Source organism: Rattus norvegicus, chromosome 9 (assembly GCF_036323735.1).
Source record: "Rattus norvegicus strain BN/NHsdMcwi chromosome 9, GRCr8, whole genome shotgun sequence".
NCBI lineage: Eukaryota > Metazoa > Chordata > Mammalia > Rodentia > Muridae > Rattus > Rattus norvegicus.
This window is the reverse complement of record NC_086027.1, coordinates 94,307,685-94,329,664: the sequence shown is the minus strand read 5'-3', so window position 1 is coordinate 94,329,664 and position 21,980 is coordinate 94,307,685. Positions and strand designations below refer to the sequence as shown.

General features: G+C 46.7%; 1 protein-coding gene and 1 long non-coding RNA gene across 26 annotated transcripts in view; one reads left to right on the top strand and one right to left on the bottom strand.

The window, feature by feature from the left end:
* Armc9 (armadillo repeat containing 9) overlaps positions 1 to 21,980 on the bottom strand; it is a 126,098-nt gene that overhangs the window by 46,925 nt on the left and 57,193 nt on the right. For all 21 annotated transcript variants that reach the window (XM_039083408.2, XM_039083409.2, XM_039083412.2 and 18 more), the window contains 2 exons: positions 18,742 to 18,832; positions 12,836 to 12,891 (listed from right to left, as the gene is read on the bottom strand). In XM_039083408.2, coding sequence (XP_038939336.1) covers positions 12,836 to 12,891; positions 18,742 to 18,832 — 147 coding nt within the window. The remainder of the gene's footprint in view (positions 1 to 12,835; positions 12,892 to 18,741; positions 18,833 to 21,980) is intronic.
* Positions 1 to 21,980, top strand: part of LOC102548542 (uncharacterized) — a 96,072-nt gene extending 74,092 nt beyond the window's left edge. For 4 of the 5 annotated variants that reach the window (XR_005489273.2, XR_010055047.1, XR_010055048.1 and 1 more), the window contains exon 4: positions 1 to 21,980. This exon is cut by the window's left edge and continues 9,192 nt beyond it. This is a non-coding gene — a long non-coding RNA (uncharacterized LOC102548542). The other variant, XR_005489274.2, reaches the window with a different exon arrangement.

Sequence of the window (21,980 nt, the reverse complement as noted above, 5' to 3'; positions counted from 1 at the left end):
CCAACTGTCACTGCCCTGAAGTGCAGATCAGTGGGAGGGGACTAACCATTCATTTCCTCTTCTAGCTAGAACAGACAGTGTGCTTCCCATTTAAAATTACTCCCCTTGGGGCTGGAGAGGTGGCTTATTGGTTAAAGGTCCCGGCTGCTCTTCCAGGGGACACAGGTTTCATTCCCAGCACCTGCAAGATGGCTAGCAACTAGCCCTGACTCCAGTTCCAGGTGGCCAATGGTCTCCCTGGGCACTGCATGCGAGTGCTTGTTGGGTCTCCAGGAAAACTGGCCTCTGAAGTCACACTAGCGTGCTTCCCAATCCTAATGGGTCCCGACTTTGTGTGTGCTCTTGGCTGCTGTGCTCCTAGCCACTAGATCAGGCTGGGCTCCAGCCTTCTCTAAGAAAATGCTAAGTTCTTCCTTTAACCTTTGATAAGAGTTATTTTTGAAAGATGTGGGAAGCAGAGGCAGGCAGATTTCTGAGTTCAAGGCCAGCCTGCTCCACAGACTCAGTTCCAGGACAGCCAGGGTTACACAGAGAAACCCTGTCTCGAAAAACAAACTGAAAGCAAAACAACAAAAAAGATGTGGGTGAATGTGGAGGAGCTGTGACCAGTTGCCATGGTGACAACTGTACCAGCTCTGGCAGCAGCAGTAGAGAATGTGGGGAAAACAGGAGAGGATCTGGGAGACCAGTGTGGAGGTGAGCATGGAGCTCTCAGTGGGGCAGGCTGTGTGAGTCACAGGGTAACCATGTCTGTATGGCCTCTACTAAATGCTCTCATGTCTGCAGCATTGCAAACCTCGCCCCTCCCTGCTAGCCAGTGCCTAAAGTACCTGGAAACCGAACAACACAGAACACACCCCAGTTCTTTTCTCTATCCCTGGAAACTACCCATCTACTGTGCTGTGCTGTTAGTTTTTGTTAACTTGGCCCAAACTTTGAAGTATTAAGAAAATGCCTCCATATTTTGGCCTGTCTGTAGGCAGGTCTGCAGCCCTTTAGTGACTAATGATTGATAGGGAAGGCCCAGCCTACTGTAGGTAGTACCAACCCTGGGGAGGTGGTCCTGAAGAAGCAGGCTGAGCAAGCCATGGAGAACAAGCCCTCAGCAGTGATCCCCCATGGCTCTGCATCAGTTCCTGCCTCCAGGTTCCTGCCTTGAGACTTGGATTGTGGACTACAAGGTAGAAGCGGAAATAAACCTTTTCCTTTTTAACTTGCTTTTGGTCATGTTTTATGATAGCAACTGAAACCCTAACAAGGGACAGGTGTCAGACCAATATACCCTCCCCCGCTTCCCTAGAATGAATCGAACAATCCTAAGTCTGTACCCTAACAAGGGGACAGGTATCAGACCAATATACACCCCCCACCCCCCAGAATAAATCAAACAATCCTAAGTCTGCTTTGCTCATGGAATCACAGTCAAGGCTCTTAAGTCTCCTTACTCCCCCTTTGCTTCTTACCCCCTTCTGCATGGTCCCATGTGTCATGGCATGTCTCTACCTTTTGGGTAACAAGAAGACAAAACGATTTTTTTTGTTGTTGTTGGTTTTTTTTTTTTTTTTTTTTTGTAGACAGGGTCCCGTGTAGCTAGGGCTAGCATTACACTCAGTATGAGCTGGGATTATAGCTGTGTACCTCCATGAGTACCTCCATGACAGGTCTATGCAGTGCTGGGACCTTGTGTACACCTGACAGCCACTCTGCAAACATGTTCTGTCCTCAGCCTACAAAACCACCATTCAGTAGTGCGTGTCTCCGGATCTGTAGTTTTACAGAACCTTACATTTTTCTATTAGTATGTGGAATGTTAAAGCCTTGGCGGCCACATCCTTATCAGGGCTTCTCTGTGGTACCTGGGCTTCCTCCTGAACCAAGAGACGATGGGCCGCAGAAACAGCAGACCACACAAGTGCTTTTGCGCAGCCCAGTATGGCAGGTTAGAAACAACAGTGATGATGGAGAAGAGGGCTAGCAAATCCCAAGACCTTAAGACACCCAGGGACCAGCTTGCAAGCTTTGCTGCTGGTCATCCATTACTGAAGCCTGCGCATACAAGAAGATAATAAAAACCACCCCAGCCTGGCCTTGCTTTGGATGCTATCTTGGGGTTGTATGTTGGTGAAATATATCTAAAGAGGATAATGTAAGTTCTTCTCTAAGTGATGAGACAGAATGGATTTAAAAATAAAGATCTCATAGTGCTTTATTGTCTAGCTTTTCCCAAATTTCGGTTTACTATAGGAGATGGTCATGACTGAGCTTGCCAAGATCTCAGGAGGGTCAGCCACAGCCCTACTCAATGGTCTATCCTTCCTCCATGCCAATGGACCAGGAGGAGAGTCATAAAAAAGTAGAGGTGAATTTGCTGTCTTCCCCAACAAGAGGCAACATTAGAGATCTTGAGTGCTTGGCTCTCTAGAAGTTTGTGTAAATGGAAGGCACAAAATGGTGTTGTGAAATTAGCAAAGTGTAGAATTTTCTTATGTAATCTCATCTCTTGTGCCTCCATATCTGGCAAGGCCTGAGTGCTGATGCGGGGCTCTACATTCCCTAAGAGAAGAGACAACATGGTGGATCATTAGGTCTACCACAAAGAGCTCAGAATGCAGGACCAATGGAAGGAGTTGCTTCCCAAGCAAAACCTGAGAGTTCTCAGGAACAGAACTCTAGGGCAGGAGATATGAACACCAAGATCATCCTAAGCATCACTTCAGAGGAACTACCAAAGAAGATGATGTTTGTATTCCTTCCAGGGACAAGATGTTCTAGAGTGCCCCATGTGTAGATGTCCCTCCAGGTTATGGCTGGGACAGGAAGGACTCAAAAGACACAAACTTCTGTTCTGTCTGAACCTGCACTGTCACTATGCCAGCGTCCTAGACTCATCTCCCAGGTCCATGTGGGTATCTGTCCTTTTCATTGTCTCCTTGTCTGAGTTTCTTCATCTTTGGAAGATGTCATTTTTAACTCACAAGAAATTTTGTTTTGTTTTTTGGAGACAGGGTTTTTCTGTGTAGTTTGCTGTTCTCGTACTCAAGAGATCCTCTTGCCTCTGCTTCCTCAAAAGCTGAGTGCTAGGATCAAAGCTATGTGCCACCACCAGAAATTTTTTTTATAAGATGTGTGTGTGTGTGTGTGTGTGTGTGTGTGTGTGTGTGTGTGTGTGTGTGTGTGTGGTTTTCTGTGTGATTTGTTCTCATGTGAATGCCCAAGGAGTTCAGAACAGGGTACTGGGTTATTGGAACTAGAGGCAGTCATGATAACCAATAGGCCCCTCTCTAGGCTCAGATCTTAGTCTTCTTTGTTTAAAATAATTACTGTTGTGTGTGACGCTTATGTATGTTGGTATACTTACCACAGTGCACATGTGAAAGTCAGTTCTGTTTTTCTACCTTTCTATGAATTCTGGGGATCAAAACCTAGCGACTAGGCTGTGTGGGGCAAGAGCTTTTATCTGATGAGCCATTTGACATCCATCTTTAAAATTAATCAGCTAATATGGTTGCGTGTAGGCACGCATGCCACGGTGTACACACGGAGATGAGAGGACAATTTTGTAGAGTTCCCTCCTTCCACCCTTTCCATGTCTTTGGAAGATTAAATTCAGGTCAGCAGGTTTGTGAGACAAATGCCTTGACCCACTGTGCCTTCATATGTGTGTGTGTGTAGTCTGTGTTTGTGTATATGGTATGTGTGCGTGTGTGTGCACGTACACACTTGCATGTTCATGTGTATGTGCATGTAGGGAGGGGGAGTGCATGCCTTAGCATGGAGATCAGAGGACAAGCATTCAGTTTGTCAGGCTTGTACCATAAGTGCTTTTACCAGCTGTGCCATCTTGTCAGCTTGAGGTTTTCTAGGTTCTGTGCATTTAATTCTGATTTAACTTCACTGGGCAAGTTATAACACTAATACAATTAATTTGGCAATTATACTTAAATGACCCACATCTGAATTTACTCGTGTTTGGTTTTGAAGCAAGATAGAAATGAGTCAGCAGTGACATGGTCACGTGGACTGGGTGGGGCTTTATTTACTGATTGATTGATAGATTTTGTTTTTGAGACAGGGTTTCTCAGTGTAACCAGGCCTGGCTGTCCTGGACTAGCTCTGTAGGCCAGGCTGGGCTCGAACTCAGATTAATTTTTTAATGGAAAATATGGAGCTGGAGAAACTGCTCAGCAGTTAACACTGTTACTCTTGCAGACAACCAGGAATCAGGGTTCAGTTGCCAGTGTGCCATCTACACAGTGGCTTACAACCATCTAGAATTCCACTCACAGGGGATCTGAACCCTCTTCTCAACTTCTGGGATATCCTGCTGTACATACCACATGCAGGCAAAACATTCATGCCCATAAAATAAATAAATCTAAGAATAATTTTAATGGAAATCATGAGCAGGAGAGAGAGCTTAGTCCATCAAGTGCTTACTGCTTAAGTGTGAGGACACAAGCTCAGTCCTCAGAACTCACCAAAGACAGTCGGGTGTCGGGGAACATGCTCATAATCTCTGCTGGGAATTCGGAGGCAGGGGAATCCCAAAGGCTCACTGGTCATCAGCCTAATCTAATTAGGTGTGCCCCAGGTCGCAATGCAATCTTATCTTACATGTGCATACACACACACCTGCACATATACACCTGCACACTTAATACCCAGGGCACTTGTGCATACATAAGTATATACATGTACACATACACACACATGCATACATCCACACACACACCTACACATACCAACACATACATACCTATATACACACCTACACACACATACCCTCACACCCCCCCACACTCCTATACACATTCACACTGATACCCATACATATCTACACACATATACAGGCCCAACACTACAAACCTATACACATACACACATACTACAAACTCCTCTACATACACATACACAATTACACCTACATACACACCTACATACACACATAACCCCACACATACACACCTGCACACACATACCCCCCACATAACTACACACATCTCCCCACACATATATACCTTTACACAATCCCCCCCACATAATACACTTCTACACACATCCCCCCATGTATACACTTCTACACACACCCCATACATACACACCTACACACACATCCCCCCACATATACACCTGTATACATATTCCCACACATACACACCTGTATACCCCACACACATACAACTGTATACCACCACACACACATACAAACCGGCACACATATCCCCCCCACATACACACCTGTATACATATTCCCACACAAACACACTACACCCCACACACAGACACCTGTACACACATACCTCACACATATACACCTATACACACATACCCCACATATACACACCTGTACACACACCCCACACACATATACACCTATACACATATCTCCTCCACATACACACACCTGTACATACATCTCCCCACACATACACACCTGTACACACCCCCCCTCACACACACACACCTGTACACACACTCCTCCACATACATACCTACACATACCTGTACATACATCTCCCCACACATACACACCTGTACACACATACATGCCTGTACACACATCCCTCTTCACATACACACCTATACATACCTGTACACACATCCCTCTCACATACACACCTATACATACCTGTACGCACATCCCTCTCACATACACATCTATACACACCTGTACACACATCTCTTACATGTCCCTGAAAATATGATGAAAGCTACCTTTCACTAGTTTTCTTTCATTTATTATTTGAGACAGGGTCTCACTGGATAGCTCTGCATGGCCTGGCACTCACTGTGTAGGCCAGGCTGGTCTCAAGTTCACAGAGATCTGCCGGCCTCTGCCTTCTTAGTACTGGAATTAAAGGTGCATATCACCATATGTCTGGCCTCTTTCCCAGATTTCTATTATAACTGTAGGTAACAGAAGATGTTTGAACAGAATTATAATATCAGTTAAGTTAGAGAATAATTTTGAAAACAATTATTCAGAATTTAAAAAGAAAAGGATCAAAACAAAATGTGCTGAACTCTTTAAAAGTAAAAAATTCAAAATGTATATATTTTGTAACTTTTCAAACTAAACTAGAAATTTAAGCATCCCTGAGCCATCCGATGGACACACAGAATCTCTGCACTATTTTTTCCTGTAAATCTAAAATTGCCCATGCCTGCAAAAGTTTTGAAACTGCACGTACAGAAGACCCTGGCAGCAGACGCACGAGCACCTTGTGTAGCGAACCCCACTGCACTGTGTTGATGGGGATCTATCGGGAAAGGAAACAGGCCGGGACGGCAGCCTCTGAATCCAGGCAAAGCTGCAAACAGCAGTGGAGCCAACAGTCTGTAGAAAGATGTATGCACCGGTTACTCTGAAGATACCCAGGGTCAACAGTGGCTGACGGGGCATCTGTGGTCTTCGTCAGGATCATTTGTGCTCCTCAACACTTGGCAACAAAACTCAAGTGAAATATTTAAAGTTCTGCCTGCATCTGTTGACGCGCATGGTGAATCCTGGAACAACCAGACTTCTGACATTTGCACAGAAGGTGCAGCAGCAGGGACAGGTGACACCACAGACTGCGGGAGGGAGACAGTGACACACAGGCCTGTCACTACTTTTGTCTGTGACAAACACCTGAGAAAGTGAGGCTAATGGAGCCAAGCTTTATTCTGGCTCTGAGGTTTCATGCCATGGTCAACTGGCTCCTTTGCTTTCGGCCTAAAGGGTGGCAATGTCACACCAGGGAGTGCATGTGGCTCAGGAGATTCAGGACACACAGAACAGACAAACAGGTGAGGAAGAGGGCACCACGCCCTGGATAGCAGGTTCTCAGGAGCTAATTCCCTGTTAGGAGGGGCTTTATAAAAAATATTCTTCATCAATGAGCCAAAGAAGAAATCCTGAATAAAACTAGAAAACTCTTAGAGACAAATAAACCAAACTTATGCAGACGCTGTGCTCAGAGGGAAACAGAGCTGTAACCATCCAGGTAAAAAGACCCCAAGTCCACCTAACTTTATACTTTAGGAACCAGAAAAAAGAAAAGTGAGTTAAAATTAATGTTAGCAGAAGGAAGGAAATAAAAACCAGAGATAGAGAAAATGAAAAAAAAAAAGAGAGAAAACTAACAAAACAAAAAGACTGGCTCTGAGAACGATGAACGAGACTATAAAGCCCTTTGCCTGACACACCAAGAAGAGAGATGCCTCATATTATAAATGGGGCATCACTACAGACCCTACAGAAACAAAAAGGGTCATAGGAAATGATGCAGCAACAGCATCTTAGCCAATTAAAAGAATGACAATTCAAGAACACCTTTAAGTAAATACAAAGTTCAGGGCCAGTCTGGGCATCATGAGAACCTGTCTAAAAGTAAAAACAAACAAATGAATTTGGAGAAATCTATTGTAATTAGCTCCCCTCCCTCACCCCAAGGAAACCAAAGCCATATCCTTCACCTAGCAAGCGAGAGCTGTATAAATAAAAGCTCCAGCAAATGAGATGCCTATGTTCTCTCAAGCACAGCTTGGAGCAGCCAAGTCTGGACAACTGTGCACCCGGCACACTGAGAAACATCAGCTTGCTGCACTGCTGACTCAGAAAGATTTCCAAAGATATTAACAAAGGAAAAGGCCACATTGTACATAGTAGTGCTCTATCTGCAAAATACCGATTACGGAAACATCCAGAGAGGACTGTATGTGTGTGCCTATGTATCAATGAAGCCCACATACATATGGATAATAGCTGAGGTGGAGAATCAAGCAGTCCCCTGTCCCTGCTGAGTGTCCTCCTTCAACCCACTGTACTTCCTCTCCACCCTAGGCTTTTCTCTACCCAGCCTCTGCCTTCCAGGATTCTAGAACCTCCCCTCCCACCATAGCACTTCCATTTCCTTCCCCTTTCCGGACCTGTGAACGCTTGTTAATTTTCTGCTATCTCTGCCTATCCTGAGCCTAGCAGTGTCTGACCAGAGGACCCCAGGGCATGCTTTGTCACCTCACAGTGACACAGGTAGGAATCCCAGCTCCACTGCTCACTAGCTTCATGACCTTGGTGAGTGACCTTTTCCTGTGTCTGACCACAGGGCAGAGCACAGGCAGGAGCACAGACGGGTGAGGAGCTGGAGCAGAAGCTGCCATGGGACGATACTATACAGTAGTAACTTCTGGATCATCCCCAGCTCCTTCACGGAGGTATTGTAAACCACAGATCTACCACACAGACTTTTATGGAATCTCTTTTTTAATCCCTTCTGTACTTCCTAGAACATGGTTAACTTCAAGGTCCTTAAATATTTGTTCAATACATAATGAAGGGAAGATAAGACAGAAGGAAACTGGGTTATTTACATAGATCCCACAAGTAAATGTGCATGGCTGACTGCCCACGGCACTAAAACCTATTTTGCCAAGAGGAAGAGAATATTTGTCTTCAAATCAATCTTCTCAAATAGTCCAGGAAGACATTTATTTCCATTTAAGTCACGTGTAAGTTCATCTGAGCAGGTACTGAGGAAACCTTTGGGGTGAAGACACTAGAATGAGGCTCCTGGCCTTGGGATCTTCTGCCAGCCCCTGAATAACACTATACACATGCTAATCATAAAAAAGCACGAGAGACCACATGGTCTTCAGGCACTATATGGGAGCATCTGAACCCTGCCCAGCCACTGCCTGGCATTGCCCATTCTCGAGAATGCATTTCCAAGCTTACCCAATGCTTTTATTTCTCTCGAGAGTTAAATGGGGCTGGAGCCTTATGGGCCAAAAGAATCTAAGAAGCAAGTTATCCCCATCCCCATCTCTCTTATTTCCCACCGGGTCTTAAGTAATCTAGGCCACTACTAAACTGAGGGAGGAGGTTACTGAGGAGGATGGCCTTGAACTTCTGATCCTCCGTCCGCCTGAGGGCTGTGATTACAGGTGCGTACCACCAAGCATGGTTTCTGTGGTGCTCAGTACTGAACCCAGGCCTCTGTGTCTGTGTAACCAGCGGATACACAGGTCCAGCCCCTAGGAAGAAATTCAGGAGACACAGAGCTGGGCGTGGTAGCACACGCCTTTAATCCCAGCACTAAGGAGGCAGAGGCAGGTGGATCTCAGTGAATTGGAGGCTAGCGTGGTCTAGGGATGGAGAGAAACCTTTTTCTGTCTTTAAAGAGGAGGAAGCCATCAACGACCACAGTGAGGACACTGGGCTTTGAGGCCTTCGGCTCCCTACCTCACATCTCCTGACAGCTTCGGGTGGATATGTCTGGTTTTCCCATCTTAAACTAAACCAAAATGGCCTTTATCCTTACTCTTCCCCTGCATGTCCCCAGTGTGTGAAGAAGGGAACATACTGAGAGTTTTCTTGTGGCCTGCTTCACTCTTCATTTTACTGGGGGTGGCCTTTGCCCCATTTAACCTAAGAGCCCAGATGATGCCGTTGACTTCAGCCCTACCACATCCACTGTCCTGTTTTCCCTTCTCCCCTTGCTGGTCAGCCTGAGCCCCAGGCCTTTCCACCTCCCACCCACACTTCCTCATTCTTCTTCCCCTTTGCAGTTCCTAAAGTCAACACAAAGGGTGCAGCTTTCCACACCTTTCTGCTGTGTGGGCACAAGTGTATCTATAACTCACAGGCGTGTACCTTTATATGTTTGCTTTGTTTTAAGCCCTGTCTACCTTAACTTTACAATATTGGGGGGGGGGCAAAGTATTGCTATATGTTGCCCATATTGGCTTTGAACTCCACATCCTCCTGCCTCAGCTTCCTTCCTGAGTTTTAGCATCCTACACCCAGCTATGTTTGTCTTCATCACAGTGTTCCTTACGTGGTCTGTACGTCAGAAGATATTTTGCTAGCTCTGTAATTTTTAATTTTTATAAATGGGTGGATATTCAATAAAACTTGAGGGTTTTTTTTCTACATTAAACAAACAGTTGCAGTTTTAGATGTTAGAAAATAAAGCTAGATTTTGCATCCAGGCACTTTAAGGGCAGAAGGCAGAATGCTGCAAATGTACTTCTCAGCTCAATGTAAGGCAAGGCTGCATAAATCTTCTGGTGCCTGGCCTCTCTGCGGAGCCATGTCAGTAAGCGGCTGCCTAAAAGCAGTGCCACTGACTTCAGCCTTTGCACTGGGTCTAAATGTCAAGTTTTTAAAATTTCCTTCACTGCTAAGTAAGAGACACGGACAATCCCGTCTGCTTCCGAGCCACTCTGAAAGGAGCGCCAGCAGTGCCTCTCAGCAGTCCTGGACACCTTCCCTGAACTGAAGGATCTGCCACGTTCTTCCTCCCCGGCAATGTTAACAGACAGCTATAGCTGATGGCTGGCCTTGGTGGGCCCTGCTAGACTCTGGCAGTTCACTGAGAAGGTCACCGAGGGTCACCCAGGGTCTGCTACCCCAGTCATCAGTGTTACTCTTGGTCCTGTCCTTTTATTGCTCACCACTTAGTTACTGTAACAAGTGTAACAGATTCTAACAAGTATCTTCAGGTGCCAATCTTGGCCCAGGTTTTGTTTTTATTTTTTTTTCTTTTGTCTGCTTTACACAAACTACAGTTATCTGGAAAGAGGAACCTCGACTGAGAAAATGTTTCCATCAGACTGGCCTATAAGCAAGTCTGCAGGGCCTGGGGTGCAGAAAAACAAACTGAGCAAGTCACGAGGAACAAGCCAACAAGCAGGGCTCACTCCATGGCTTCTGCTTTAGTCTCTGTCTCCAGGATCCCACTTAAGAGTTCCTACCCTGGGGGGCTGGGGATTTAGCTCAGTGGTAGAGCGCTTACCTAGGAAGCGCAAGGCCCTGGGTTCAGTCCCCAGCTCTGAAAAAAAGAACCAAAAAAAAAAAAAAAAAAAAAAAAAAAGAGTTCCTACCCTGACCTCCTTGACTTGGCACTGTGATGTGGAAGCTTTAGCTAAGCCAGACCTCTCCTCTGCAGGCCTCACAGCAGCACATGCCCTCCCTGACAAGACAGGAGCAGCAGCAGTCCAGAGACCTCAGCCCATGTGACTGCCTCTCTGCTGAAGGGAAATGTGCACACATTGGATCCCTGTATTTGAGCAGCAGGCTTGAACCAGATGAGCTCTTATTCTAACTCAAAACTAACAGATTAGTGGCAAAACAATGGAACAAGTCAGCCCATGGAGGCAGTGACCATCCTAGCACATGGGAAGCTGAGACAAGAGGAGACATGATCAAGGTTAAGCCTTGCTACAGAGCAAGACCCTGGTCTCCAAACAATATAAAACAAACCATCAAAGCACCAGAGAAACACTGACGTCCCCAAAGAAGGGGACACAGGAAGGGGAAAGGACAGAACTTGATAGGAACCTTTCTATGGACAAGACGACCAAAAAGTTGAATAAAATGATTATCTCGAATCTGTGATAAAGGGTCAAGGGTCAAGGACAAAGGCGGCACCTTTCTCAGCAGTGGCTGAGCTCAACCCAAGGGGTGGCAGCAACAGCCCTTGAATGCAGGGGACTGTGTTGGTTTACATTGAGAGGAAGACATTTTATGCTTTTAAGTATTTGAAACAAAATTAAATGCCATGAAAATTATATAGCCTCCTGACTCTTTCACTGTTCACAAATAGTTGGGGAATACAGTCAGGATTCCCAACAGCCACTGTATGTTAAATGGCAGAACCGAGTGGTTCAAACTAAGACCATGTGACCCTCCCAGCCCAACACACGGCCACCCTTCCCCTTTACAGAAAGTTTGCTGACCTAGCTAAGTCAAGATTTACCATAGCAGCTTTCCCTGGGCACACGGCTGGTCTCTGTCCCCAATGGAGAGGATGGTGGCTAGATCTGGGGCTCCCTTGCCCCAGCAGGCAGGAAGAGAAGAGTGCCCACTAGTGCCATCTGCAGCCCAGAAAAGGAATGGCAGGCAGGGAACTGGGCTGTTGGGGAAGTCAGTCATCTGGCAGATTCTAAATAACTATGGCCTCACTCATGCCAGTGGGGAACACAAGCTTAGCTTTTATGGAGCACTTTTTAAACTGACAGAACAGAACCACAACTACAAATCCTTCTTCCCACATTTCTGTATGGAGGGATGCACCCCAAATAGAAGAGATGTTCCCAACATTCCCATCTGCTGCCCGGGCACAGAATGAAGACAAGCCACATTGTCACAAGAATGATAGGGTGGCATGTCTGTCCTTCTGAAGGGAAAGTCACCCAGAAGCTTGCCATGTGAGCCCTGCCTGTAGCCTCCAGGTTACTGTCCTCTAGACCACCCCACTGAGACTCTGCATGTCAACTAACTTCTGAGGATGAGGGGGCAGGTGTGTCATAGCCAACAAACCTACCACAAAAAAATAAACAGGGGATGTAAAGTGGTTGGTTCTGCCAGCTCCAAACCACACCGGGACCCCTTAGTGCAGAGCCTATGTGCCATGACTCCTGTCACCAGAGACAGCGGAGGGCTCACAACCGTTCAGAGCAAAGACTCGGAAAGAAGAACTGCTCCTCACCTTCCCTAGGATCGAGAGGAGGTCAAACCTGTGACCTGTGCACGTGTCCTGAGGTCTGTGTGCACGCCCCAGTGTGGACTGGGCTTACACCCCGGCTAGGTGAAGACTGAAGGACGGTGTCCTGAGGCTTAAGGTTAGGCGAGCCCAGCTATGGCTGGAGCACTGCAAGATGCCAGGCACCCGAGAGAGGCCTCATGTGAGGGCTACAGAGCCACCACACACTGCATCTCCACCAACCCCAGAACTTCAAGGAAAGGCACGGAGGCAGGAAGACACCACTTCTACCCAAGTGGTCAGACTCGGAAGGGACACACAAGAGTATGACAGGGCTTTCGGTGTCATCTCAAGAGCCTTCAACTTACTTCATCATCTTCATCCTCGTCATCATCGGATTCAAGAACACCATCCAGTAAATCTTCTATGAAGAAAAATAAGTTAATCAGAAAAACCACAAAGCTTGTCACTTGGTCACTGAGCGTCATCCAGGGCACCCATGTGAGCATCATATGTCATGCTGCTGACCACACGCCGCCTCTCCTGACTGCTCCTGACCACTGCCCTTCACACTCCTGATCACTCACTGGTACACACGTTTACTCTCTTGGCCACCCCGAATCAGCCACAGTTTGCTACCACTCTTAGCGATCCAGACACACTCTGTTTTTAGCAGTTCATATTTACTCATATTCTTATAAACACAACATTGGAAGGAGCTGCAGTGCAGGCGAATGAAGCAGTGGACTCCTAGGAAGCCTGCTAGCTTCTACAACAGTGCTCTTTCACATAATCCTCTTGGCAGCTTTGTGGACCATCGCTCCTCACTCACGGGTAACAAGTGGAGGACAGAGGACCCAGGGACCTGTTTGTGGTTCTGCTTTCTAAACCCCATTGTTCTAACTTAAAGATGTAGATCTGGGTAAGGAGCTAACATGAGGGTACCCTTACATGAGCTTTAATGGGATGGAGGGGTGCAGGGCGACAGATACAGAGACAGATACAGAGACTGACACATAAGGGCCATGAGCTGGTCTTGTGAAGGAAGAGAATACTAGGAAAGATATATAGCTTACACTAGAAATGCTATGGTGGGGCTTTGAAGGGAGAGAAAGAGCCCTTCCTTCAAAACTGGGTCAGAGCTACACTAGGAGAGACGGCTACCGTGCACAGCATGACTGAGCCTGGAAGGAAGAACAGAAAAATCCCCTGAACCAAGACGGTTTCTGACTCAGAGCTTTTTGGGGGTTGAGGGTGTCAGAAGTTTCACACCGTGTAACTTGCGACCTAGCCTTCAAGCAAAGGGAGTAAGAGCAGGCACTAGCACAAGGTAGGAGCATAAATTTATCATGCAGCTGCAAGGGCTTGCCTTTACACTAAGGCTGTGTGCTTAAAATGGTCAGTGGTGTGTGTGTGTGTGTGTGTGTGTGTGTGTGTGTGTGCGCGCGCGCGCGTGCGCGCGCACTGTCAGTTCTTCACTGGGGGCTGGAGGGCATAGCCTGATTCTTCCAAGCTCCCTTATCTGGTCTCTTACAGTAGACAGCCTAAAGTGGCAGGTCTGTGATATAACACAGGGTGGGCACAGCGGTGTTCTAAAAGGCTGAGGCTCATTACTAGCTCGGTGGAGTTTGCACATATGCACAAGTCCATAGTATTCAGAAGCAGTGACTGAGCCATTCCCTGACCTGGCAAGTGGGGTCATACTGCTTACTTCCTTGGGCCCTGAGAAAGGAAGAAGGGAAGAACTTGGAGAATTTTACAGCACGCAGAACAAGCACTTGGACCAGGTACACAGTAGACATCACCCAAATATGAGTTACATTCTCCTCCATGAAGCCTTCTCTGAGCCATCGTCTCTCCCTTGGCATTGCATCTAGGCTGCCAACAGTACTCCCCCTGTGGAAGACCCTATTCCCAGTAAAGAGATGGCTACTGACTTGTTGGGAAGCCCCCTGGGAAGCTAATCACCAAACTGAACTAAGAGTGCTTAGGAGATAAGTAAAGCTCACTTCTCACTCTGAAGACTGATGGCTAATCTTGACTGTCATGAGATTTAGAATCACCATGGACACATATCTCTGGAAGGTCTGTGAGGGAGTTTCTAAATTGCAATAACTGGGTAGGAAGTCATACTTTAAATGTGGGCAGTCTTATTTCACAGGCCGAATTCTTGAATGAAAAGAGAAGGCAAGCCAAGTAACAGCATTCAGCTCTCTCTGCTTCTGACTGCAGGTCAATGGGGCTAGCTCCCTCAAGCTCATGCTGCGGTGATACTGTTTCTTCAAACTGCAAACCAAACCCTCCCTCCTCCTTACATGCTTCTGCCAGGTATCTCACCAGAGCAACAAAAGGTACCTAATACAGGACACTGGCTAAGATGATTGGCAGGTAAGATCGCACCTGAGGGCAAGTCTGGCATGGATGCGTAAGGGGAGGTGTGACACAGTTCCTGCCCCTGGAATATCGACAGGCCATTGATTCCCACATGTGCTGATGGTTGCTGTTGCCCTGGAGCTGATCTGCTATCTTTTCTATTTTACTTTCAATCTCTTTCTGGGGAATATACTTCCGCCATTACTCAGAGGTAATAAACGAAACAGATGTGGTTCTCAAGAATGAGGAATGGAGGTGGTCATGAGGCTGTGGAGGATGAGGAACAGGCCTTCTGCTTCGCCTTTAAGGTCATAGGACAGGATCTAAACAACAGAACCACAAAGGCCATAAAAGCCTACACATGGTCCTTTGTATAAATTGCTCACTTTGAAACCTTGAACTTGGAACTATATGAGGAGACGCAAGTACCCTCTCATGCAATGACTGCTGCTTTAATTAGGCAGGGTGAAGGGGGACATCAAAGACTGTTAGAGAAGTCTCGGGGAGAAAAGGCATGGATAGGAAAAGAAGGAATCTATAGAAAACAAGCACATGATAGATGTTCTTATCTTACAGGAGGGAGGCTTGTATATGACCTAGAAACAGAGGTCATTAGCAGGAGAGTATAGGAGGCTAGGATAGAAAATAAGGATTAGAGAATTAAAAGATCATGGGCAAGCACATGAAAAGTTAGTACTCCGTCCTCCTCGCTCCTTGAAGGATCGGAGATGACAATACCTACTTTATTTGTGTAAGTTTTAAAACTTTGTAAGAAATTATTTTAACCTTAGTAGTCTGTCACCTTTATGTTTTACATGAAAGGTTACTATAGAGTAGCAGGAAACCGCAGGAGCTGTGCCCAGCTACCTGTGAAGAAAGTGTGCGTGAACCTATAAGGAAGTGTGCTTTGGCTTTGTGTTTAGTGTCTGTTTGAAGGAGGCAGGGGTTGGGACTAATGATCTGGGATTCATAAAATTTATGTAAATTTAAGGATTTCTAAAAAAATATTAACAATGGTCAAAGCCTTGATGATGTGGCTTTAGTAAATACAATACCGGTCAGGCTCTCTGGTCAGAAGATGGTGAGAATCCCTGGGCAAGGAGAGCCCTGAGCTTGTACCCACTACTGACTGCAGTCATTATGGAATCAGCGCCGCTCCCATCCCCCTTTCTCAGGACCCTCCCCATGCTGAGGACGGACCTCAGCACCTGAGCATGGAAGACCTTCCCTGAACATAGCGGGCCCATCAAGTAGGCTGGGGACCCAGGCGGGGAAAAGACGAGCAAAAGCCAGCCACGTGTACAAACTCCGTCCTTTCCAAGCAAGGTGTCTATGGCTGCTCTAGTTCCTGCAGTGTGAACTCACACCAATGGCTCCAGAAGTTTCCAGGCCTTTAGCCTTAGATTGGGGCCTTTCTTGTTTGGAGGATTCCAGTTTGTGGACTGAACAACTCTCAGGCTCTCTGCCTCTGTAGTGGGTGGACAATTAGTAGGGACAACCTATCTTCAATTGTGTGAGCCAAGCTAATAAACCTTGCACTTGGGTGGGTTTTAATCATCTAACACGCTTTCTCTGCCCATGGACAGCACGCTCCAGTCCACCGTGAGAAGATGCCTTTCACGCTGCACGGTGGCTGTCACCAATTACATATTCCTTATGTTCACATTTGTTAAGGCCCCTGAGCTCAGCACTCCTTACATTGACTCCCCAGCCCAGTTTCCAATCTCCAAATCCTATAATCTCTCAACTTGTTAGCTCACACATCCTGACTACCCAGAACCCTCCAGACCCATGACCAGGCCTCAGCTGGTCCTCCTTCCTCCTCCTTCTTCTCCCTCCTCCTTTTCCCTTCTCCCCGCTCCCTTCTCTCCCCTCCCTCCTCCTCCTTCTCATGGGACAACCATTTCTCCCAGTGCTCCTGAGCCAGTGCAGGCCTTACAAAGGTCTCCCCTTGGTAACTAGCAGGGCCTGAAGCTAGGAACCTGCTCCGCTGGTGTACTGGCTGGTGTCTGACCTTTCTCTCATGATTGCGCTGGCTACCCTCATGGATAGCTGGAGTTGTGGCCTGAATCTGAGTTGGGACAAACCTCCCTACTGTTGTTGGCGGAACACTCTGCATGTTTCTGTACCAGGCTGAAATTTCCCTTTGGGCTTCACCAGTGTTCTACCTTGCTGGGATAACCTGAGAATTTCAAAGCTCCCCTGGTCCCCAGCCAGGATGATGATGTTAGTATGCAAAGCCCTTACGGGGAACCATGAGTGGAAGATGGCTACCAGTGGGCATTTCACAGGTGCACTGGGTGAACGGCTCACTTGTGAGGAGACATGCGATACTCTTGTCATTGTTGTGTGCTGAATGGAGCTGTGCACTTGAACTGCTGCCAGGGAAGGCATGGGGAGAGATCGGTAATAAATTTGGTCCCCAGATGTTGGGAGTACCAGGGTCCCGTGTCAGGAGTCCACAGAAAGAGCTAGGGGATTCCTTATCTCTCTCACAGGGCTTCTTCCCTCGTTCTCTCGCCAGATGTGTATCATGGCCATGGAGGAGGCTGCGAAGAAAGGGGCCAAGCTGCCTGCTGCCAGGTGGCACAGACACGTTTTTCTGGAACGGTGACGTGGTGACATTTCTACAGGGCACTAGAAGGACTGGCACCTGCCTCCCTAACTGGCCATAGGACCTGGGAAAGTTGGCCTTATCATCCTTATCAGTGGGGCAGGATTTAAGAGGGGACAGGAGGGGCTCGTAAAGGGATCTTACAAGGGTAGAGAAGGCTTCAGTAATTGCCTCCAACTCCTTTTTGTTGACCATACACCTCTCGTGTGATAAGAGATCTCTATTATGATAAGACATGGTAATCTTGGACAACCTGGCCTTGACTACTTGTCTACACACGGGGGAGGATATACACGCACATGTATATGTATGTACACGTGGAGGTCGGGGGGTCAACCTTGCATGTCATTCGACAGGAGCTGTCTATCTTGTTGGGACAGTGTCTTTCTCTTGGATCTGCGCTGAGGGACCAGTGAGCCTCAGGGGTCTGCCTGTTTCCAACTGTCCAGTTCTGGGATTACAAGTGTGTGTCACCCTGCCTGGCTTGTTTTACATGGGTGCTAGTGATCGAACTCATGTCCTTAATCGTACATGGCAAGTACTTCACTGATAGAGCTATCTCCCTCACTCTATCAGCCCACTGTGTGTGTGTGTGTGTGTATACTGTGTATGTGTGTGTGTGTATACAGTGTGTGTGTGTGTGTGTGTGTGTGTGTGTGTGGTGTGCAGGGGCAGCATGCATGTGTGTGACATGTGTATGTAAGTGTGTGTAATGTGTGTGACATGTGTGTGTATATGTCTGTGGGTGATGTGTATGAGTGTGTGTGTGTGGTGTGGAGGAGGCAGTGTGTATGTGTGTGTGACATGTGTGTGTGTATATGTGCGTGTGTGTGACATGTGTATATGTGTGTGTGAGACATGTGTGTATGTGACGTGTGTATGTGTGTGTGAGACATGAGTGTATGTGAGTGTGTATATGTGTGTGTGTGTGTGTTTGGTACTAGATACTGACCTGGGGCCGGCCCTGTATGGGTCAAACAGTCCTACTGAACTTTCATGTGCTGAACTTGGCTCCCTGCTTTCTTTGAAGGTTTCTTCTCTATTTTTTGAAATCGAGTCTTGCTATGTAGTCTAGGCCGGCCTTAAACTCTGTATAGACTAGGCTGGCCCTGAACTCATGATGGCTCAGCCTCTCCTCTAGAGCTGGGATTACAAGCGCACTATCATATCTGACTCAAGCCTCCTGAACGATACCCAAGGCAGCAATCACAACCCTCTGTGAGAAAGCCTATACATCTTTTTGTCATACGTGACCAATTCAAAGGGTGAGACAGAGACAAGACTGACCGGAATTCAGCTGCTTGATGATAAACTCTATCTGGCGGATCATTTCGGCATTGCCTTCTTTGATGAAGCATCGAAGAATGTCCTCCATTCCCTAGGCCGTGAAAAGAGCAAACGCATCAGGGTGAGGATGTGAGGGACCACTTTCAGTGATGCAGTTTCATCTACTACCAAAGGTACTTTTTTTCTTATTTTTGGAAAAGGTTTTTTAAAATAAAAATTATCTGCTTGGTATTAAACATTCATTTTAAAACAGCGAAAAATTGTTTTCTTCTTGGTTGACTATCCTGACTTAATTATAACATAATACACTCAGAAAAAGACCCAGAAGAGATCACTGGATTGCACTGGATGCCTGTATGCCAGCACTCAGGGTGCATTTACACCATTGCCTTTAGTGTGGGAATGTACTTTGGGGAGAGGATTTCTTTTCTATGTTTCCCCTAAGTTTATACACACGGCCCTCTGAATTTAGGGTCCTTTATGATCTTTGAAAAGCTGAACCACATGTTTTAAACAAATAGAAGCTTTCTTCAACTAGTTGAGATTCCTATCCTATCAGAAGAAAGATGGCGGGACCAGGGAGTTGGCCAGGCAGGGGGAAAGCACCGTCTGCGCAGGCTGGGTGACCTGACTGCAGCCCCTGAGCCCACGGGAAAAGCCAGGTGTGGCCAGCGTGTACGTGAACAACAGGCGGCAGGACTGTAAGGCTGGAGCAGGAAGGAAAGCAGCAGAAACAAGAGACGCTGCCTCAAAACAAGGAGGGAGAACCAACGCCTAAAGACTTGACTGTGTGCATGCTGCCCCACCACCCAAATAAACACACATTTCTGTGGTTTGGTGGGCAGAGTCTTACAATACAGCCTGGCTGGCCTTGAATGTAAATGAGATCTGCCTGCCTCTGTCTCCCAAGTGTTGGGATTAAAGGCATGGGCCACTATCTGGCCTACTTAAAGATTTAAAGACGGAGTGATAAGGTAGGAGAGAGTCTGTTAAGAGCCCTTACTCATCTTACAGAGGACCCAGGTTTGAGGGCCAGCATGGCAGCTCACAGTTGTCTATAACTAACTCCAGGGTGTCTTATGCTTTCTTCTGGCTTCCCTGGGCACTAGGTATACAAACGGTACACACACATACATGCGGGTGAAGCATCCACACACATAAAACTACACAAAATGATAGTTATTATACTGTGCACTGTAACACAAGGACACCAGAATTTTCCACTCTAAGAGGACTAAAGCAAACTTAGAAGTAAGAAATTAACATAAGCACAGTGCAACCCCTCTCTGTCCTCCTTCCCCACAGCACTGGAATGTGTGCATGTACTGTGCTGGATCAAACAAGGTTATCTTGGCACCAAGAGGGGACGCATATCTAAAAATGAACCCAAAACAGAACAACTGGCGTTCAGAAAGGCTGGCTCACTAGCAGGCAAAACACTCATCAAAATGCCTAACACTTGCCCTTGAGTTTGTGGTGACCTGAGCTAGTATGGTCCTTATTGTATTTTTATTTATTTACTTACTTATTACTTATTTTGGAGACAAGGTCTCAGTATGCAGCCCTGGCTGGCCTGGGACTCACTATAGATACACCTGCCTGTCTCCTAAGTGCTGGGATTAAAGTTGAGATCCATCATGCCTAGCTATGTTCTCTTTACAAATAGCCTGGTCTGAGGCAATAATAGTTCTAACGGACTCAAAGGTAGTCCATATAGCTTGGATCACATGGAGTTTGGACTGTGATTCTAGCTCCCTGAGTCAGGCCCCATGCTACCTCACTCAAATTGCTCAACTCTTCCCAAAGACAAGCTATATTACTAGGACTACTTATGCAGATGTCTGTGTCTGTCAAAATGTAAATCCTGTATGCAACTGTATATAAGCTGTGCACTTCATTTTTGCAAGTCAGACCTAATCAATGGCATCTTCTAGGGGATGCCACAGTGGGTGAGTGAGTGGGGGGGGATGGGTGTAGCTCATGCCAGAGAGCACAGTTGAAGCCCTGGAGTAAAGGAGGTATTCCCATGGGTACAGTGAGAAGACCTGAGGGCTGGACCAGAACCTTGGAGGACAGCATTCCATAGGAGGATGAGACAGAAGCATAGACTGAGTAGACCACTGAGGAATAGTCTGGAACAGAGGAGACTGATGGGTGTCTTGGAGGCAAGCACAGAGTGTTTCAAAGGATTGAGAGACCATGGCAGCTCTTGTGGGGCCAGTCAGACATCTGGGCTCATCCCATAGTCCTCCACCACAGTCTGCCTTAGTCCTTGGCTGCCAGAAGGGCTAACAGTTCTGTCTCATGCAGCGGTCTCCTCCCCACTTCCCCACGAGGGTGAGTTAGGGGTCTCTATCATTAGGGTACAGTCAGGTGCTAGACCCCAACATGCCATTAACCACAATGGCTACTGAGAATTTAGGTACGGCCAGAGACAAAGAACTCTTACAACTCTCTCTCTCTCTCTCTCTCTCTCTCTCTCTCTCTCTCTCTCTCTCTCTCTCTTTTTGCAGAGGCAATTCTGTGATCTGCTCATATCTTTATAGATCACTTGAGTTCAATTGATGCCTATCCTTACATCTCCGGCTTAGTGAGAGCGTGGAAAGCAAACATCTCAGCCCGTGTAGTTGGGGGATTGCTTGGACGCCTCACAGAAAACACGCCAGTGAAAAATCTCACATATAGCTTTTAAAACCACATATAGAAGGTAATGTTTAATCTAAATTATAGAACTGAGAAAGCATAAAAAATAACAGTATCCTCTGGGTGTGGCAGCACATGTCACCCTGTAATCCTAGCATTCAGGAGGCCAAGACTGGAGGACCAAAGGCTCTAGTCTTCCCTGGGCTAGAGGGAGACCCTGCCTCCAAAAATAAACAAAACCTCATATTTCATCCTAAAAGCAATAGCTGGGCACTTCAGATAACCGTGGACAATCATGGGGTTGGGAAGGACAGGGGCTCATCACTTGCCACTCAGATGCCTCTGAGGACACAGTATGCCAAGCAGCAGAAGAGAGGAACTTAGCCCAGCTACAGTTAAACAGTGAAAACAAAGGCCAAGTCTACTCTAGTGGAAATGCACAGCCAGAAACGTTTGCAATTTCTACATTTTGGAATATCTGCATATACATAATAAGAGGTATCTTAGGGATGGGACCCATGTCTAAACAAAATTTATGTTTCTGTTTCATGTGTCTTCAATATGTAGCCTCAAGATAATTTACATATGATATCTAT